General features: G+C 42.5%; 1 protein-coding gene across 2 annotated transcripts in view; it reads left to right on the top strand.

Moving 5' to 3' along the window:
• The window catches only part of parga (poly (ADP-ribose) glycohydrolase a), a 51,365-nt gene extending 32,564 nt beyond the window's left edge, over window positions 1–18,801 (top strand). For both annotated transcript variants that reach the window (XM_056291658.1, XM_056291657.1), the window contains 9 exons: window positions 3,708–3,787; window positions 3,898–3,958; window positions 4,500–4,575; window positions 7,984–8,131; window positions 12,938–13,016; window positions 13,198–13,306; window positions 14,976–15,081; window positions 16,458–16,586; window positions 17,404–18,801. In XM_056291658.1, coding sequence (XP_056147633.1) covers window positions 3,708–3,787; window positions 3,898–3,958; window positions 4,500–4,575; window positions 7,984–8,131; window positions 12,938–13,016; window positions 13,198–13,306; window positions 14,976–15,081; window positions 16,458–16,586; window positions 17,404–17,573 — 958 coding nt within the window. In that variant the 3' untranslated portion in view covers window positions 17,574–18,801. The remainder of the gene's footprint in view (window positions 1–3,707; window positions 3,788–3,897; window positions 3,959–4,499; window positions 4,576–7,983; window positions 8,132–12,937; window positions 13,017–13,197; window positions 13,307–14,975; window positions 15,082–16,457; window positions 16,587–17,403) is intronic.
• Window positions 18,802–19,147: the final 346 nt, after the last annotated feature.

Genomic DNA, 19,147 nt, shown 5'->3' with positions numbered 1-19,147 from the left:
AAAACAAACAAGTTTTGGTATTAATTTTCATGTTACTGTCACTCTGTTGTATTGGAAATGAAATAGCCATGGAAAGAGAATCTCTCTGGGTCACCTATTCTATGTTTCTGTGCTGTGTGTGGCAGAGAATGTCAGTGTAGGAGTGTTTCATTGGCGTATTCCTTTTCTACCATCTCAAACGCAGCAGTCTGTGGATGAAAGCCTGGGATGGCTAATTGAAGCAAATTAATGTTTTGATAGACATTTTTTAAAGTGCATAACTATCCATCTCATTGCTGCTTCTCTTCATTTTTAGGTGTCACTTCACGTGGAAAGGAGTTGAATGATACGTTTATTTAGTCAGAGGTATATGTGAGTAATTGCTATGCCATTATATAGCTTCTGCTATTTTACAGTAATGCTGCACTGTGCATAGGCAGCAGGGGATATTTGGGGTTAAACTCTAGTTAGCAGGTCAGCAGTTTTCTGGAATCTTTTTCTAGCATGCTGGTGCACTATCACATTTGCATTCTGTTGAATAACATACCCAATTGGTTATTGTATGTGCCTTTATCATATTATATCATTACTACGCGAAGGATATTTGGTAAGATGGTGTTTAGCAGATACCCAATTGCATTTGTTAGGGATAGTTTGGATGTAAATCTCTTTGATTAGATTTGGCTGGAGTTTGTTATGGACAGAAAGTGGATTTGTTGGTCTTAAACAGAGTTATGGTGGGACTTGTTTATCAGCTCTGGTTCACATACAGCTTAGGCACCGCAAAATGTACTCGACATAGTCCAGTTTTCTCCATTTCAATTGCTCTAATTTCTCTTAGGCATCCCACCTCTCATTAGTGGTGTATGATAACATGAGGAACTGGAGACTTTGGTTTGGTCACTTTTATAATCGCACTCTTATTCTGTAAAGGCTACTGTTGGTTTAGCACCATATAATTTTGATACTTCCTGCAAATGCCCCCCCCCCCCATGCTATAGTTTAGTCCAATTAGCCATCCTTCCTCCTAGGGGAGCCAACAGTATTATTTTATCAATCCTAGTGATGCCATATTGATTACCCCATCAGTTTTATATTGTCCCCGTTTCCCCAGGCAACTGTGCAGTCATCTTCTTTTATCTCAGCCATAATCATGCTCTCACAATCACTCATCTCAATTTTCCCGTATCAGTGCACGATATCTCCTTCCCAATCAAATGTCAGAGGCAGGCTAAGTGGGGAGGCCTGTGTAATAATGTAAGCATTGATTCAGATGGTGGGGCTCGCTGGTTCAGACCTGTGCCAGCACAGGGTTGCAAGCAGCCTGTCTCTACCTTCACTGTCAGTATTTCTGTCTGCAGCCAATTGCTGGAAAGAGGAAGAGAAAGATGGAAAAAAAATAGCTTGAATGTTTCTGAGAAGACGAGACAAGACAACCACGGCTAGCTAATATGGGTCCCTGGATCGTTACTCCAACCCCACTCCCACCCTCCACCCCCCGGTAATTGAGTGAGTGTCCGTCATTTTGCTTATCGGCTACAGTAGCGCTCTGTCTTGGCCAAGCAGAGCAGCAGGCAATCTGCTGATTGCTGTTTTGGCAGAACTGTCAAGGTTTGTCCTCTGTTAAGTGATGGATAGATAGGAGGGGGAGGATCTCTTTGGCTTGTGTTTTACTCTGTCTGAGAAAAGAATGGCACAGGCAGCAAGTGTCACAGTTGGTTCAATAACCAAATCTCATTATTGAGATGAGATCTTGGTGTTTTATTGTTGGTGAACTGAATGACCGTGTGATGCTTTACCCCCTCTGCAAGAAAATAATTGGCCATAGTCACACTGTCAGAAATTGTTGCATATTTTTGGTATAATAGAAGTACCAACTTATTAATAGGATAAAGTTATAATTTTTCCAGATTGCATCTTTTCTAACTTAATTTGTCAGGCAAAATATATCCTGTCTAGTCATTTTGTCTATTTCGGCAAAATCTGTAGAACTCACCTTCATCCACTTGCTTCCCACTCGTGACACAAGCAAGTTCCCCTCCAGCGTACATTACACATAATTCTTCACTTTAGGTGTCTAGATAAAGCACCATATAAATGTAATCCATTATTATTATTATTCACTGACTAAGGGATTTTTCTTTAGAGCAGGAGTTCTCAAACTTTTTGGGGCCAGGGACTCTTTATAGGGTAGAACATTTTCCAAGGACCTCCTCATAATTGTAACATAAATTAAAGCATATGTTTACTACATTTTTACTCTTAGATGGCATTAAAATTATTTGTATTTGAAACTTTTCAACCTAAATACTTCAGACTTCTTTCATAGTGATAAACAGAAGCACATTTCAGTTTGAATTTTGTTAATACTGGGTGGGAGTAATGGACACAGTGTGCTTGTTTTATTGATGCAAATGCTCCCCATCTGTAGATATGCACTTTTTAATTTTACAGCACAATTTTATAATTTATAGCAAATTGTTTTGCAGACCCCAATTTGAGAACTACTGCTTCAGAGGATGGAGGGGGGGGGCTGTAGAGCCTGAATAAGACAGCAAGTGAGGGAGGAAAGAGTGGGGGAAAACTGCTCGATAAGAAGGGATTGCCTTTAATAGATTAGCCTCTTTCGCTTTTTTAACTTGCTGAAGGGCTTTTAGTGCATCAGCTTTCCCTTTGTCATTTGATTTTTACTCCCCATTTTCTTGTTTTGTTTCGTTCGTTTTTTCTGGTTGAAAACGGTTGGAGGAAAAGATGAATGCTGAACCATGATTAGACATCGGCTTAGGCTGCTTTTAACAGAGGGAGAGTACCAGTGTGGGGCTGGTTTAAAATGCTCACCCAAAGCATGCTTGTTCTCTCTCTGTCACTCGCTCTCTCTGTCTCTCGCTCTCTCTCACTCTCTCTCTCCCAGTTTTTCTCCTAGTTTTTATGTTGACTCTACTGAAACAGGGGGCCTCAGGCAGTGACATTGTTTGGAAGTGAGAGTGGATGGAAGAAAATGGGAGAGACGTCATGCCAGTCTGAAAGCTTGACTTCACTAACATGCCATAAAATGGTGGTGCAAGTTTAAACTATGATAACTTTGATAGAAAAATAAGCAATTCCTCACAGAAAGTGCTAAATCCTACTTTTCTTTCACAAGTTAATAACAATAATGGTGTTGGTGACAAAAAAAAGTTGTTTCTTCCAGTCTGGCAACTCTTATTTTACATAAAACATTTCCTTACTAGTATATTTTTGGCAAGCTCAAAATATATTTTGTTTAGGCGTCCAGGTAGCGTAGTGGTCTATTCCGTTTTCTACCAATACAGGGATCTCTGGTTCAAATCCTGGTGTTACCTCCGACTTGGTCGGGTGTCCCTACAGACATAATTGGTTGTGTCTGCGTGAGGGAAGCCAGATGTGGGTATGTGTCCTGGTCACTGCACTAGTGCCTTCTCTGGTCGGTCGGGGCGCCTGTTTGGGGGGGAGGGGGAACTGTGGGGAATAGTGTGGTCCTCCCACGCGCTACATCCCCCTGGTGAAACTCCTGACTTGTCAGGTGAAAAGAAGCACCTGGCGACTCCACATGTATTGGAGGAGGCATATGGTAGTCTGCAGCCCTTCCTGGCTCGGCACGGGGTGGAGCAGTGACCAGGATGGCTTGGAAGAATGGGGTAATTGGCCGGATACAATTGGGGAGAAAAAATCCCCCCCCCAAAAAAACACAAGTATATTTTGTTTTTCAGATTGTTTGAAGATTCTTCACCAAGGAAGATTGAGAAACTAAAAACTCTGCTGTGTTACTTCAGGAGAGTCACAGAGATTAGTAAGTATCAAATATTGTGTATGTCCGAAATTGTCCTAAACTCCTTTTGTTTTCTGTATTTTTTATCTGAATAAAATCATTGATAATGATTTTTTTTTCTCCCTCCAAAGAGCCCAAAGGTCTTGTTACATTCACAAGACAAAGTCTGAATAACAATCCGAACTGGGAAAGGTACTGCACTCTATTCCACTGCATGATGGCCCAGATTGAGACATTCAAAATTTCATCAGTTCATTTACAGTACATGTGCACTGAGTGTATTCGGTGCAGTGAGTTGGTAAATATGGTAAAGTGCACTAAAAAAATTCCATTTAAGTATCCGTATAGCACAGGATGAATCCCGACATTTCTGTTCCCTCATACCTTGTTCAGTTTCCCCCCAGGCAAATTTACTCATAAGAGTCTTAAAACACCTAAAGTAATTAATTTCTTTAACTACAAAACAAGTGTCCCCCTGTAGCAATAGACCTGTCTTTTCAGTATGTGCTGTATTTGCTGATATTCCCCTTTTTATTAGCTAATTTGGAGGTAACTTCAGTAGCGGGAATTTTTTTTCATCATGTAAACCAATGACAAGATGGACTGTAGTCTCATCCCTGTTAGAACAATGCAGAAGACATTAATAGTAATTTAAGTTCACCCTCCACTGGAAGTGTATTTATCACTCTCTAGTGAAGGAACACCTGAAAGTTTTTGCAATCTTTCTATCTAGCTCCCAAACTCGGCTGACACGGCTCCACATCACCTGTGAGGGGACGATCGAGGATGATGGATATGGGATGCTGCAGGTGGGGTTTTTTTTTTTTTTTTGTAAAATTGCCATGATTGGTTGGTTACTTATGTTTTCCGCAGAGCAGAATACCCTCTGTAAGTGTAACTAAAAGCAATCCACCATCCACTAACCCTAAGTCACTGTGAACAGCCACTTCTCCTTTCTTGTAAAAGTAATAAAACTGGGTGTCAGGATCCTAATCTTGGGTCTTTAGACATGAAGTTTTCAGACCTGTTATCCTTTCTATCTATTTATGTAATTGTTATTGTGTTTAAAAATCTGACAAAAATAACCCTACCTTGTCGGTTTCTAGCTGTCAATATGCCTCACCCTCAGCTCTCCCAGGTCATACACTGTCCATCTCTTTGCCTGTCTGCCTAGTTGTCTCCCTTCAGATACATGTGTATATTTTTGTGTATATTTCTGTCTCTCTGTCTGTCTGTATTGGTTCACCTCCGCTCCTTGCGTCCCCTCAGCATTCCTCTGTGGCTGGTGCAGTTTTCCCTTTGGCTGACAGCTGATGTGCACACATGAGTAGCTCAGAGGAGCTTAGGTGGAGGAGAGAGAGGACCTTTGGGTGGGGGAGGAGAGGGTGCTGAAGGGAAAGGGTGGCGGGGGGGTGAGCTTTCTCACTGGGGCAACCGAACAGGCTAGCAGGTCTTGTGGTGGATTGACGTCTACCCTTATAAGGGTGGGTAGGAGTTGAATGTGGAGTTTTCATAGGGCAGGGTGGGCTGTCAGTCTGTCAAGCAGGATGATTGAAAGGTGAAGGCTGGAGCGAAAGGGTTAAGGAGGTGAAGAGATGAGAGATTGGTGAGGAGAAGCAGCACAAACAAATGCACACACACTAGATGAAAGGTTTCAGAGGAGCCCACCCCCACCCGACCCGCCACTGTCACACAGAGAAACATGGCTGTGGGCCAGTGAGCACAACCCTCACCCCTGACTGCCTGTTTAAATGGCAGCCCTGTGAGTGAATGGACTGCCCCCCTATCCATTCCCCAAAATAAGAAAACTTGGAGCCTGTAGCTCCACATCAAAATATTTCCTACATTGTGGCAAAAAAAATATAAAGCCACAAGCTGCAGTTCTTCGGTTAAAGCTTTGAGGTGATGTTAAAGACCTGTACTTTGCTTATCTCCGTCTGTAAATAATATGTTAGATATTTTGTGTTAAATATAATCAGACATTTATAAAAACGTAGGAAAAAATATTAAAACGACTGCTTTTTAAGCTCATTTTAAAAAATCCCATTCTGGAAGACTTTTTTTATTCTTTTTTTTTTTTTTTTGTATCTGACCAATTACCCCAGTCTTCCGAGCCATCCCAATCACTGCTCCACCCTCTCTGCCGATCCGGGGAGGGCTGCAGACTACCACATGCCTCCTCCGATACATGTGGAGTTGCCAGCCACCTCTTTTCACCTGACAGTGAGGAGTTTCACCAGGGGGACATAGTGCGTGGGAGGATCACTATTCCCCCCAGTTCCCCTTCCCCCCCAAACAGATGCCCCAACGGACCAGAGGAGGCGCTAGTGCAGCGACAAGGGCACATACACACATCCGGCTTCCCACCCGCAGACCCAGCAATTGTGTCTGTAGGGACGCCCGACCAAGCCAGAGGTAACATTGGGATTCAAACTAGCGATCCTTGTGTTGGTAGGCAATGGAATAGACCACTACGCTATGCTGGGAGACGTTTTTGAACTGTATTGTAATTTTGCTATATGATGACAGCTGGATTTATCTTCCATGTTTCATGAGGGAAGACTGTATGAAGGATAAAGGTTTCAAAATTTTTTAGCTATGACCATGAATTATGTTTGGCCAGCATAATCATATTGCCCCTGAAGCAAGGAGTGTACATTTTCTGTCTTACTGCCATTTTGAGTTTTCTTTTTTGAGTTTTTTTCTTCTTCTTTTGTTTGTTGTGTTTTACCTGTAGCATTTTATAACAAATGGACTATTATGAGTAACACTTGTGAAACCACTGTGGTTCAGTTAAAGGTAAATCCCGCTGTTTTACAACCTGGGTCTTATTTGTGTCGTTTTTGCCATCGTACATATCTCTTATGATATTTCACCCACTGGCTTCATTTTGGCGATTTGGATCACTGCTATACACTGCTCATAAAATTATCCCATAAAACACTGTTGTGTTTCATGGGGTAATTGAACACGGGTTTTAAACCTGTCCTTTCAACAACAACGATGGCATAACAAAACATGGTGTCTCAGACTATGTACATGATTTCCCATAATCTATGACTTCTTAATTGGGCTGGCCAGATAGTTAGTCAATGAGTACTAGTATCTAGAGTTAGTATAGGCTGATAATTCCTGCAAGTTGCATCGGGAAGTAACTCAGCAATGCAACTGACAGTTTATAATATTGGACATTTAAGGTAATAACTTTTAACTTGCACTTTCATTTTCACTTCCAAACACATGATTTCCTGTGGATAATTGGTACTTGGTTAAACATGTCTGATATTAAGGGCGTCCGGGTAGTCTAGCGGTCTATTCCGTTGCCTATCAACACAGGGATCCCAGTTCAAATCCCAGTGTTGCCTCTGGTTGGTCGGGCGTCCCTATAGATACAAGCTGGATGTGGGTATGTGTCCTGGTTGCTACACTAGCGCCTTCTCTGATCGGTTGGTACACCTGTTCAGGGGGGGAAGGGGGAATAGCGTGATCCTCCCACACGCTATGTCCCCCTTGTGAAACTCCACTATAGATTTAGATGATATCTGAACCATTTCTATGTTTAGTGTTGATAGATTCCCTGTATGTTGTGTTGCTACAAAAGCTGATTTGATTACTCCCGAGCAGGAAGCAGCATTGTGATCCTTGGACATTTATCTGTGTTAAATGGCCACAGTGGGTGGCAGCTAATAAGGACACACTAATAGAGTCATTTATTCAAATCATGAGAATGAGACCCGTCGTCGAACCTTGCTGCACAACTCGCTCTAGCTCTGTTGAATGGGCAGGACAAAGCAATATATTAACATCTTGAACCAAGATTTTTTGTAAACTATGGCTTTGCCCATGACTTTGTCAGGAATAATTTGGCGAATCCATTAGGAGATCCACACATCATCTTGTGTATCGTGGATATCTTGTGAGTTTGGAATGAGTCTTTCAACCCATTTTAATTTTCCAAAGCATTTCAATTTGTGTAGGAGGCTGTCAAAATGAGACATTTTCCTTTTTGTTAGCTATTCCCTAGTTATTTTCTGTTTGTTTTTTGTGTCCATACCCCTTTGGGCTTGCTGTGTGGATACATGGGCATCAGCCGCCATTTGCTGTTGAGCAAATGTGACTGTTGTTGGTCTGATCTGTCCAAACTCTGCAAATGAAAAATGAAATGTCATGCACAAATTTTAATCTCACATTATGATGTTTGTTTGTATGTTTTCCAGGTGGACTTTGCCAACAGGATGGTAGGCGGAGGTGTAACAGGACATGGTCTGGTCCAGGAGGAGATCAGGTTCCTCATAAACCCTGAACTCATTGTCTCCCGCCTCTTCACAGAAGCCTTGGAATACAACGAGTGCCTCATTGTCACAGGTAAAACACAGACAGACTCACAACTCTGCTGATGTGGATGGGTTATAGACATTAGCCAAGCAGCAATTACCACAACAGTGGATCCTTTGTTAAATGGGGATGAACTTTTTGCTCTTTAAAGCTCTTATGATGGTGTTGATGAACAAGGCCCTGTCACTATTTTGTCTCACAGTCAACACAAATAAACCAATACTTTCTTTTGCCATCCCTTCCTACATTTTGAATTGTTTTCACAAGCTTTCACTCTGCCTTCATTTTTCAACCGGCCTCTTGAAAATATCTCCTTTGCCACAAACTATTTCTCTCTTGCTCACTTTTTCTTTTGCTCTCTTTCCTCTCCTTACCGTGCCTGATACTCAGCCTCTTTCATCTGACTTGGTCTCTCCCCCTCCTTCCCTTCTGTCCTCCCTTCATCTGCTGGATGGATTTAAGCAGGCTCTGTGGTCCTGTTGCGCAGACAGATATTTGGATGAACACCTGCTCTCTGTGTTGTTCCCTCATGTAGTCACACTAGTTAGTACACACCCCATAATACTAAGCTTTATTCATAACCAATCACAGCTATACTTGTGTTAATTTTTTTTTTTAATCTTCCCCCTTTTTCTCCCCAATTGCATCCGGCCAATTACCCCACTCTCCTGAGCTGTCCCAGTCGCTGCTCCACCCCCTCTGCTGATCTGGGGAGGGCTACAGACTACCACATGCTTCTTCCGATACATGTGGAGTCACCAGCCGCTTCTTTTCACCTGACAGTGAGGAGTTTCGCCAGGGGGACGTAACATGTGGGAGGATCACGCTATTTTCCACAGTTCCCCCTCCCCCCCAAACAGGCGCCCCGACTGAGCAGAGGAGGCGCTAGTGCAGTGACCAGGACACATACCCACATCCGGCTTCCCACCCGCAGACACAGTCAGTTGTGTCTGTAGGGACGCCCAACCAAGCCGGAGGTAACACAGGGATTCGAACCGGCGATCCCCATGTTGGTAGGCAACGGAATAGATTGCTACGCTACCCAGACACCCCTTGTGTTAATTATTTCTGTAGATTTCAGAGTCACAGCGTATCAGGAAAGACCACCAGATAACCATTAGCATGGTCTTTGAGAGTGGTAACATTGGGACAAGATAAACTTTGAATGTTATCAGATTCATGTGAACAGTGCTGGAGTTAATGTATCTAGTGTTTGATGTAGACCAGTTTATGGCCCTGCGGGGACCAGCAGATAAAGAGCATTTGGTTGTGTCATTGCCATACTCTGAAATCACAACAAATTGCTTTCAACTCAACTGAAATATGAGTGTGATGAATGTACAGTGCTGTGGGCTTTGAACCGCACATCTCCCTGCCTCAGCCTTTCACATAGTTTCTTTCACTAGTTTCACATTAAAAATGTAGGGCAATCTACAAATGGGCATATTACATTTTTTATGTATGATGACAACCTTACAATGATTAAAGGTCAGATGTTACATACCCACTGGAGCCACCCATTCTTAACAAAAATGCTCTCATATGTTGGATAGAAGTATCCATCAAATTGCATATATTATTCTCCAATATATTATCCATCCTATTATGCATATATTATCCTCCAGCCCTGTGATGGACTGGCGGCCTGTCCAGGGTGTGTCCCTGCCTGCCACGCAATGACTGCTGAGATAGGCTCCAGCATCCCCACGACCCTGAGAGCAGGATAAGCGGTTTGGATAATGGATGGAATGGACTGGATCCTCCAATATGCTAGCCTCACTTTTAGCCAAGTCTAGCCTTAAAGAGGGCCCAGTAATTCCCCAAGTGTCCAGCACTGTTAAGTAGCCTTTGCCCCCTGCCTGTTCTTCAATCTGTTTTCTGCTGTTTATTGAGCTTTGTGTAATCATTAAGCTTCATTCATTTTTTTTCTCTCTCTCCTTCCCTCCACCTATCCACTGTGAAGGTAAATCTGTTGCATTGATTTGCTTGGGACTGCCCCGTTATCCTTCATTTCTTTCCAGCAGAATTGCCCTATTTTTCACCCTCCAACTCACTGTATGAGTCAACCTTTTTAAGTGACCCTCCCTCGCTTGCCCCCTCTCTCCCTCCTCCTCTCAGCCTCCCACCTTCCCTTTCGCCTCTCCACCGGGCTTTGCCTGTCATTGGTCAGACCCGGGCTTTATTGCCTCCTCCCTTGACTCAGATGATGTGTGTAAGGAAGGTTTTTTTTTTCCAGTATTTGTTATTGTGTATGCGTGATATATCCTTTCTCCTCTGTTACCCCCCTCAATCAATCCAGACATTCGTGAAGAAATGGCAATGAAGGCAGCTTCATTGCTCCCTTAGCACTTCTTGCCACATTTCTCTCTTCAGATCGCTGACTCTGGTGTACCCTGAATTCCCTGTTGAAGGGCTCTTACCGTCAGGAAAGAAGGAGTCGGTTTGAATTGATTCATTAGTCACCTGATTTATGACAGCTCCTTACTTATTTCCCATTTATTGCATTTTTTTCTCCCTAACAGGCATATTAAAGGAAATCTCTTACATCCACTTGTCCTGTTTTGGTACTTGTGATTTGCAGGGACGTGATGCTGGCTTTCGTTTTTGCTATTTCTCCTGACGTCACAAGAGGCAGCATTATCCAGTTTTATAAATCAATCCTCTTGACATGAGGGCAGGTATAATAACTTAGCAGTCTTCACTCAGAAACTCAAATAGAAACTGCCACTCCAGATGTCTGCAATTGATTGATTTTGTTGCTCCAGACTTTTTCAAAGATGTGCCAAGCAGAAAAGACAAATTGCATGTGGGCTAGCAAAATATGAAAAGACTAAGGGGTTTGCATGGTCTATTGGCCACTCCCTTAGCCCCTTCTCCATGGCTCAGCTTGCATACAGACTGGAGTAAGGTGGTGGTGAACGGAGAGGAAGAGAGGGAAAGTGTATGAGCAAGAGAGGTAGGCGGGAGAGATCATTAGCTATACTAGCAACACTGTCAAACACACGTGCTCACACGCACGCATGCACATACACACACACACACATCAGGCAGCATCCCTCAGTCACTGTAAAGTAACACTTTTACACACTTGCTGCCTTTCTCTTGGCCAGCCAAGCTTTTAACTTCCGGTTAGGGTAAGGCTATTTTGTGTGGTGCCACACTGTCTTCTATGAATCACATGTCCCTTCAGAGTCACCTTAAGCTGTTAGTCACCATCCGCCTCACTGTCCTTCCTTCGTTTATTCCTCCCTAACCCCTCCTTCATTCCCTCCTCCTCCTCCTATCCACTCAACATTATTACATTTGGACAGAGAGAAATTTATAACCCAGCTAAGGTCATTGCTCCACTAATGGAATGAGCCTGTTAAGCCATGGATTTATTAAAACATTGCAAGAAAATTCCTTGCACGCATTCACCGTTTCCACTCTCAGTCAAGTCTCCGTTCCTTGTGCTTTATCACTCCTCTTTCCTTCTGCCTTTCCTCCTCTCTTTCTACCTAATCATATTCCCTTGCTTATGAAGGTATCTTGACATGCATATGTTTTGGGAACATGTACGTCACACCACTTTTGTCTGTAGTCGTGCATGGATTGGAAGGCATGGGGCTGGGTTGTAATCTGGTGATGGCCGCCTGTACGTCTGGATGCTGTCATGGGTGGTTACTAGTGTAAATGGGATCAAGGTGAAGGAGGAGGAGAAGGGTTCTGCTGATGAAAAGAGTGATATGAACAGTCTTCCGTTTGACGTTAGGAGTCGCTGGTGATGAATAAGTGTCCTGGCTAAGTTATGCTGGGCTTGGCTCAGGATCTAGCTTTTTGGTCTATATAAAAGCTTCTTTTCCCCCCACTTAGTCGAGGCTTTATATAGAAGCTTAATACCGAATTGCCTCAGTGCAATGTCTGTTGTTAGTGCATCTTCTGGCACTGCTGATAGGACTATTATAAAGTCAAGATTTGGCATAAGGTTATAAAGCAAATGAGCCTTCAACCTTATTTTACAGTAACAGTCTTAATAGGTTCGTGGTCCTTGAACTTGAATCAACTCCTGTTATAAAGAGCAGCATCCCCATTGGTATTGGTGTGTCCCTACTGTTTTTCATCAGCTATTTTCAGCTAAAGATTTTCCCTCTCAAGATGATCTTGGAGAGTTGCACTGGAAAAAAAATAGCTTTGAGCTTCTTTCGTGGTAAAAAGAAACTAGTAAACTCCCCAACTGTGCTAGTAGCACACTTATCTCTAACCAGTGTCTGGAAGCTCAGAGGCTACATTAAAGCGGATGTTTAACTCCTGTATTTTCATTCAAGTTCTGTTTAACAAAGTACCCCATACATAATGTATATGGCAGGCTTAAATGGGAATAATTTTCTGTAATGAGTAGTACCGTACGAAACATAATAAATGATGAAATCTTCAAAACCTTAACCCCAAACACATAGTGTGCTGTTAGAAGTTATAAAAATACCAACGCCTTGGCAATAATGGTGTATTATGGGGTGCATGAGCTTGTCAGCCTGTATTCCTGGGAAAGGATCTTGGATGTTTTGCGAGCCTTTTTCAAATGTGGCCAAGGTTAACGTTTTCTCCTCCTCTCAGTTCACCCAGTAATCGTTAAAAGCTTTTCATTTCAAACCCCAAAGCGAATTACCAACTTAATCAATGGCCTTTATTTATGACAATCCAATATAAGCTGATACTGTGTATTCACATGGGGAGGATGAAACATAGCAAATTTGATTTTAGAAAGAAGACTCCCAAATAGATTTAGATCTGTGATCTCCCTGCTGAATGCCATTAAACGTCGGCCTTTTCCCTGGCTTTGTCTGTTTTGTTACGCAGGCACTGAGCAGTATAGTAAATATTCGGGCTATTCTGAGAGTTTCAAATGGAAAGACAGTCACAAGGATGAAACACCCAGGTATTTGCCTAATTTTCTTTCTATTGTGACATGCATATATATTTTTCAATTTTTGATCTGAAAAACCGTTGAAAAAAATCCCCTCATAAGTGAAGGTGGAAAAAATAGACAAGAAGTTTCCTAGCATCTCGGGTCATTGTCTAATCTATCTCTCACTTCTTCTTTGTTTGCCCATTTCCAGGGATAACTGGCAAAGACGGTGTACAGAGATTGTTGCCCTGGACGCTCTTAGGTATAGGTACTTTCTAGAGCAGTTCCACCCAGAGAAGATGGCCAGAGAACTCAATAAGGTGAGAGAAATGTCTCAGTCTGCATCAGAGAAAGACCTTAGCTTAACACAGTGTTGTGCTTTCCCAAATAAAAGATGTTGTGGCTGGTCCACGGTAGTGTAGCGGTCTAAGCATCGGCTTTGTGTCGATGCAGTTGCCCACTGGGAACCGGGGTTCACGCCTCGGTCTCGTCAGATCCGACTATGGCCGGACTCGATGAAGCAGCAATAATTAGCAACGCTGTCTTCGGGAGGAGGGCGGAGTCGACTTGTGTTCGTCACATGAATGCATCTCTGTGTGTGTCGGAAAAAGCAGTGTTTCGGCCTGGATTCGCCTTGTCACAAAAGTGGGGCGGCATCTCCTTCAAGACTGCTGGCCGGAGAGATGCAGTTGGCGAACGCATGCAGTACGAGGGTGGGTGTTTGAATTAAAATAGGGAGCGATTGACCACTAAATTTGGAGAAAAGGGGAAAAATCAGAAATAAATATAAAAAAAAAATAAGATGTGGCTAAGTTGAAGCATTTATTTATGCAAGTTGAGGTTATTTTTACACCTGCAGTTATCTTGAGGAACTTTGGTGGTGGAACTTCGGTGTTTGTATTGAGTTTTCCTCTAAAGCGAATTAACATTTTGTGGATACACTTTAAACATCCATCCATCCATTATCAAAGCCGCTTATCTGAATTCGAGTCGCGGGATGCTGGAGCACATCCCAGCAGTCATTGGGCAGCAGGCAGGGAGACACCCTGGACAGGCCACCAGTCCATCACAGGGCCGACAACATTCACACCTAGGGACCATTCAGTATGGCTGATTCACCTGACCTACATATCTTTGGACTGTGGGAGGAAACCGGAGCACCCTGGGGAAACCCATGCAGACACAGGGAGAACATGCAAACTCCACACAGAGGATGACCTGGGATGACCCCCAAGGTTGGAGAACCCCGGGGTTCGAACCTCGGACCGTCTTGCTGTGAGGTGACTGTGCTAACCACTGCGCTATTGTGCCACTACACTTTAAACAGTTGAAGCCATTTACAACGAGGAAACTGACAGCTGCAGTCACCTTCGTGTGATAGGATTGCCACAGCTGTCCAGTGAGTCTGACAAATAGCATCACTGCTGTTACTTTGGTAGCTACCTGCCATTACAAATGGTTTCACTTTCATGTTCAGTTGGTTTTAATAGTAGCTCCTTTACCACACAAAGATGATCCCCTAAAGGATATAAGAAGTCTTTCGTTTTCGTTTGTTTTGTGGCATCTAAAATATCGAATCTTACAGAGGTGAACTTTGACTTGTTGTAAGGTATGAGCTGCAGAGTTCTTAATTAAATACTCAGTGATCTGTAACACTAATGAATTTAGCTCTGGGCAACTGACAACAGCCCCCTCCCAATTTGTTGTGCATCTCTGTTTCTTAAAACACAATGCTTTTGAGTGGGTCCCAGTATGTGTGTTGTTTTTTCCAACTTCCCTTCCGTTGATGACAATTATTTGCATGCAATACCTTGACAAGTGTAGATGAGAGTGAAATTATCTACTCATTATTAGCCCTAGCCTATTTTTTGGGCTTAATCTATCACAGAGAAGAGCAATATCTGAAGAATGCAGACATTGAGGGGGATTTCACTCACATTCATTTATTCTCCACCTCCCTCATCTTACTTTGTGCACCTTTCTTCTCAGGCATACTGTGGATTCTTCCGACATAACGCCAACAACCAGCACCTCCCTGCAGTAGCCACTGGCAACTGGGGCTGTGGGGCATTTGGTGGAGACACACGATTAAAAGGTATTGTTGGCTAATTAAAAAAAAAAACTTTCAGTAACGGTCAAATGATACAGGCTATCCAAATGTAACACGCAAATTCTAAAGAGATTCTCCAGCCATTGCTGTAGAAGGGTGTATTTACGCCAAAAGGGAATGAATCAAAATAATAACGCTGAAATCTCCTTTAACTAATCTCATCGACTCAGATCTGATCACATGTTTGTGTGCACCCCTTTCCGGGCTACACCCTTCCCTTTGGCCCATCCTTCCCAACCTCTGTTGAAGGACATTGGGCATTCCTGTTAAATACGCAGTGCAGTAATAGAGGCAGGTCTCTGTGGTCAATTAGTCTCTCTCCTGCTGTACATTTCTTTACGTAAGACCTGCCCCCTCCCTCCCTTTATTGATCAGCTGATGCACATTTATGTTTTCCATTAAAAGGGTGATTGATTATGGGGCAGGTGCTCCATAAATCCAAGTTGATGCGGGCCTTTGCTGGTTCATGTTACATCACTGCACAGAGAGGGGTCCCCTACTGTTCCCAGCTTATACTCCACAGCAGCTTTTCTCTGCTTTAAGGGAGCCAAGCCACTAGTTTTGTTTCTATTCCAGATTCATGAGTCCAATACTGCAGATGTTCATACCCTGCATGTAGTTTAATTCATGGAGAAGTAATGAGGGAGGAGATTTTGTGCTGGATTATAAACTACATATGTTATAAATGCTCTGTATTGTGGATGGAAATGGAAGCTGTTTTTTAAATTAGGTTGTCATAGGCAGATACGGGCTCTTTTTTGCGTTGAAAGTGTTAATTTTCTTCGCACTCGCCTATGAATAGATCCTCTGGACTCATTGAAAAAGCCCCAGAGGATGATGTTGGCTTCCGGGGTTCTCCTATTAGCTTTAGAATTAGCGCAGCTGATTATTTTAGAAGGCAATAACTATATCTTATGTTTAAGCTGCTGAGCTGACTTCAGATACAGTACAGCAGTTACATAAGCATGGCCTGTTAAGTCGATGTAACTGTTACAAACCTCTTGGAATTGATGGGCTATCACGTCTGTTCATTAATCTGTAGCCAATACCCATTCCATTAAATATTTAAAAATCTTGAGGCCTAATTTGCAGGGGCTATAAAGATCGAGTACTGTTGATGAGGTAAAGCTACCAGCAGTGGATTATTTACTCTTCTTGATACAAATTGGCCTTGTCACTCGTGTTCTGCTCTGCCAGAAGCCATGCCTTATCTTGCTTTATGCCCAATTACTTTGCCCCCCCCCCACTTATATCCAATGGTCAATTATATGTTTATGATCATTTCTGGAAATGTAGGGTACTTAATAGGGTAAATTACTGTTGCCTGATTCTCTCTCTATCTCTCTCTTGCTCTCTCTCAGCTCTGATTCAGTTGATGGCAGCAGCAGAGGCAGGGAGAGACGTGGCCTATTTCACCTTTGGAGACGCTCAGCTGATGAGGGATGTAAATGAAATGCACACATTTCTCACGAAGAGACGAGTCACTGTGGGTAAGCACTGCAGTCACACATACACATGCACTGTAAGTTTGCACATGTACACACACACACACACACACACACACAGGAGTATTTTATCTTTATGGGGAACATTTGCAGCCACACTTGGGGTCACATGGTGCTCAAAGCAAACTGAAGTGTCGGTCACACCATAGATCTGTTGAGTTAGTAGGGAGATTATATTTTACATGAGTCTCTCAAGGGCTGTATAGTACACAGTTTGTCCTTGCTGGTTTCATTAAAGGTACAGTGCACATAAATAACAGCACATTGTCTTCTCTATGTTAAGTTATTCCACTTAATGGGCCATCTTAGTTCCTCGGCCCATCCATTCAGCATCAGCCACAGAATGGATTACCGCCTAAACTGACCCCAGCCTCCCACCCCTCCCCCACTTTTCATTTGTCTTCCACTGACATTTATTGAAGCCTTTCAGAAAAATTCCCCTCTAGCCATCCATTTCCTAAAGTGAAGGTACAGTGGAAAAAAAAGCTAAAAAAAAAAACCTTCACATCTTGTGTGTGTGTGTGTGTGTGTGTGTGTGTGTGTGTGTGTGTGTGTGTGTGTGTGTTTTGATTTATGAATGAGACTGAACATTTTTCCCCTTTTTTTTTTCTTCCCGTTCTTATTTCGGCCCTTCTCTCGCTCTCTCAACCCTTACGTACTTTCTGTCTATTCCTCTCTCATGTCTGGTCTTATATCATGTCCTTTTCCCCCCTTCACCCCTCATCCTGTTTCTTCATCTCTCTCTGTCTCTCTCTCTCTCTCTGTCTCTCTCTCTCTCCTTCATTCCCTCATTCCTTCTCAGGGAGGCTGTACAGCCTGTTGAACCAGTACTCCAGTACAGTGTGTAAGAACTGCCGGAACACGCGCCCCGACATCAGTCTCTACAGTTTCATCCATGAGAGGGTCTCTTCCTCCACACCAGCTGATGCCTCCGACTTCAACAAGGGTTCTGGGATGTCGGACTGTCACTAATGAAGAGGAGAAAGCAGCCACTTTAACTCCTCTCACGCCCTCAACCTATTTTGTTAATTAGTCTCCAGGTTTGAAAACCTCTGCCTATTTAGTGTGCTCTCTCTCTCAATCTCTTGCTCACAATCGCTATCTTTCATATGCCCTTTAAGTTTGTGACCCCAACACACAAACTACCAAGACACACTTATGCCTTTCTTGCTGGTGGCTCTTTAGGAGCCACGTAGTGAGTCACCAGAACATGTGTGACAGAGACTTATAGCAATAGTAAATATCGGTTGCTGTCAAGCCTTTCTTTAGCCTCGATATGATGTGGAGAGTTCTGTTTGTATCTGTCTTTTGAGTTGATAAAACTCAAATATGGCCAAATACTCATCATATGCATGGTTATGAGTACGGGACATCTTTGATGTTAGTATCTAGGGCATGTTAATCCTCCTTGGGTATCTTCTCTTACGTTGTGTTCACTTCTTTTGAATGAGTTGACTCCTTTTTGACTGTATGCTGGCAGTGGGGAGGTTCCTGAATGCAGAAGGATGAGATACCATACTATATAGTCTATGCATGGGTGACATTTATTTCTCTAATGTACTACACACATATACGCTGCTGCTGCTTTTTTTTTCTTTTTTTTTTCCTTCTGGGTTGTCAGTTTTTATCACACATATTATCTTGACCTTTCTGGCTGATTTGAAGATGACACTAAACATTGTATTACATTGTCACAGGTATGAATCCCTAAAGACACAGAAGGAAAGTGCTTTATTGTTGGCTTAATTTCAGACAGTCTTATTATTCTCAGTAATTCATCTTTCAAATAACAGATGAGAAGCTCACAAATTATTAAGTACACTCCTGCTATATAAAAAGAATGGGCAGATACAGAAATAATCGCGCACGCAAATTATTATTTTTGTTGATATTTTTACTCACCATTTGCTTTGGAGATTTGGTGATTTTTTTTTTTTATTTACTGTATTTTTGATTGATAATATGGAGACTATTTAATGTTGGGTTTGGATTTTGAAAAAATCAAATTAAATGCTGTAATTGTATCGCATAGTATTGTAGGATTCTTAGGTTGTACTCTTTGTATTATAATTTCTTAATTAAAACATATCTTGCTAAAAACGTAGCCTTATGCTGTCTGCACATCATTAATGTAAAACAACTGGAGGACAACCTTGAAGCCACTCCAACCCACAGCACAAAGCAGGCTAAGGATATAAGATGTAGTTCTGCACCATTGTGGTTTTTTTTTTCCTTCTGGTAAGAATAAATGGAATGGAAAAGAACAGGGGATTTGACATTTGTTCTAGTAATGGCCTTCAATTATTTGAGGAAAACATTGCGCTGTAGTCTGAGGGCATTTGTTTTATTCACACCAAATTAGTTCAGATTATTCAGCGATCACCTAAAAATGCACCTGCGCTACTTACCAGAAGCAGTGAATTCCAATTTATGGTGTCGGAGCGGCGTTTCGCTACCACAGATTTGTCACTATCACAATATCAAACGTTATTATATGATCTGAAATACTTTTTTTTAATGTGGGGGGGGGGGCAGAAAACAGCCAG

The sequence above is a fragment of the Lampris incognitus genome, chromosome 13 (assembly GCF_029633865.1).
Source record: "Lampris incognitus isolate fLamInc1 chromosome 13, fLamInc1.hap2, whole genome shotgun sequence".
NCBI classification, from domain to species: domain Eukaryota; kingdom Metazoa; phylum Chordata; class Actinopteri; order Lampriformes; family Lampridae; genus Lampris; species Lampris incognitus.
Note: the sequence above shows the minus strand (reverse complement) of the source record. Positions and strands in the feature narration are given on the sequence as shown.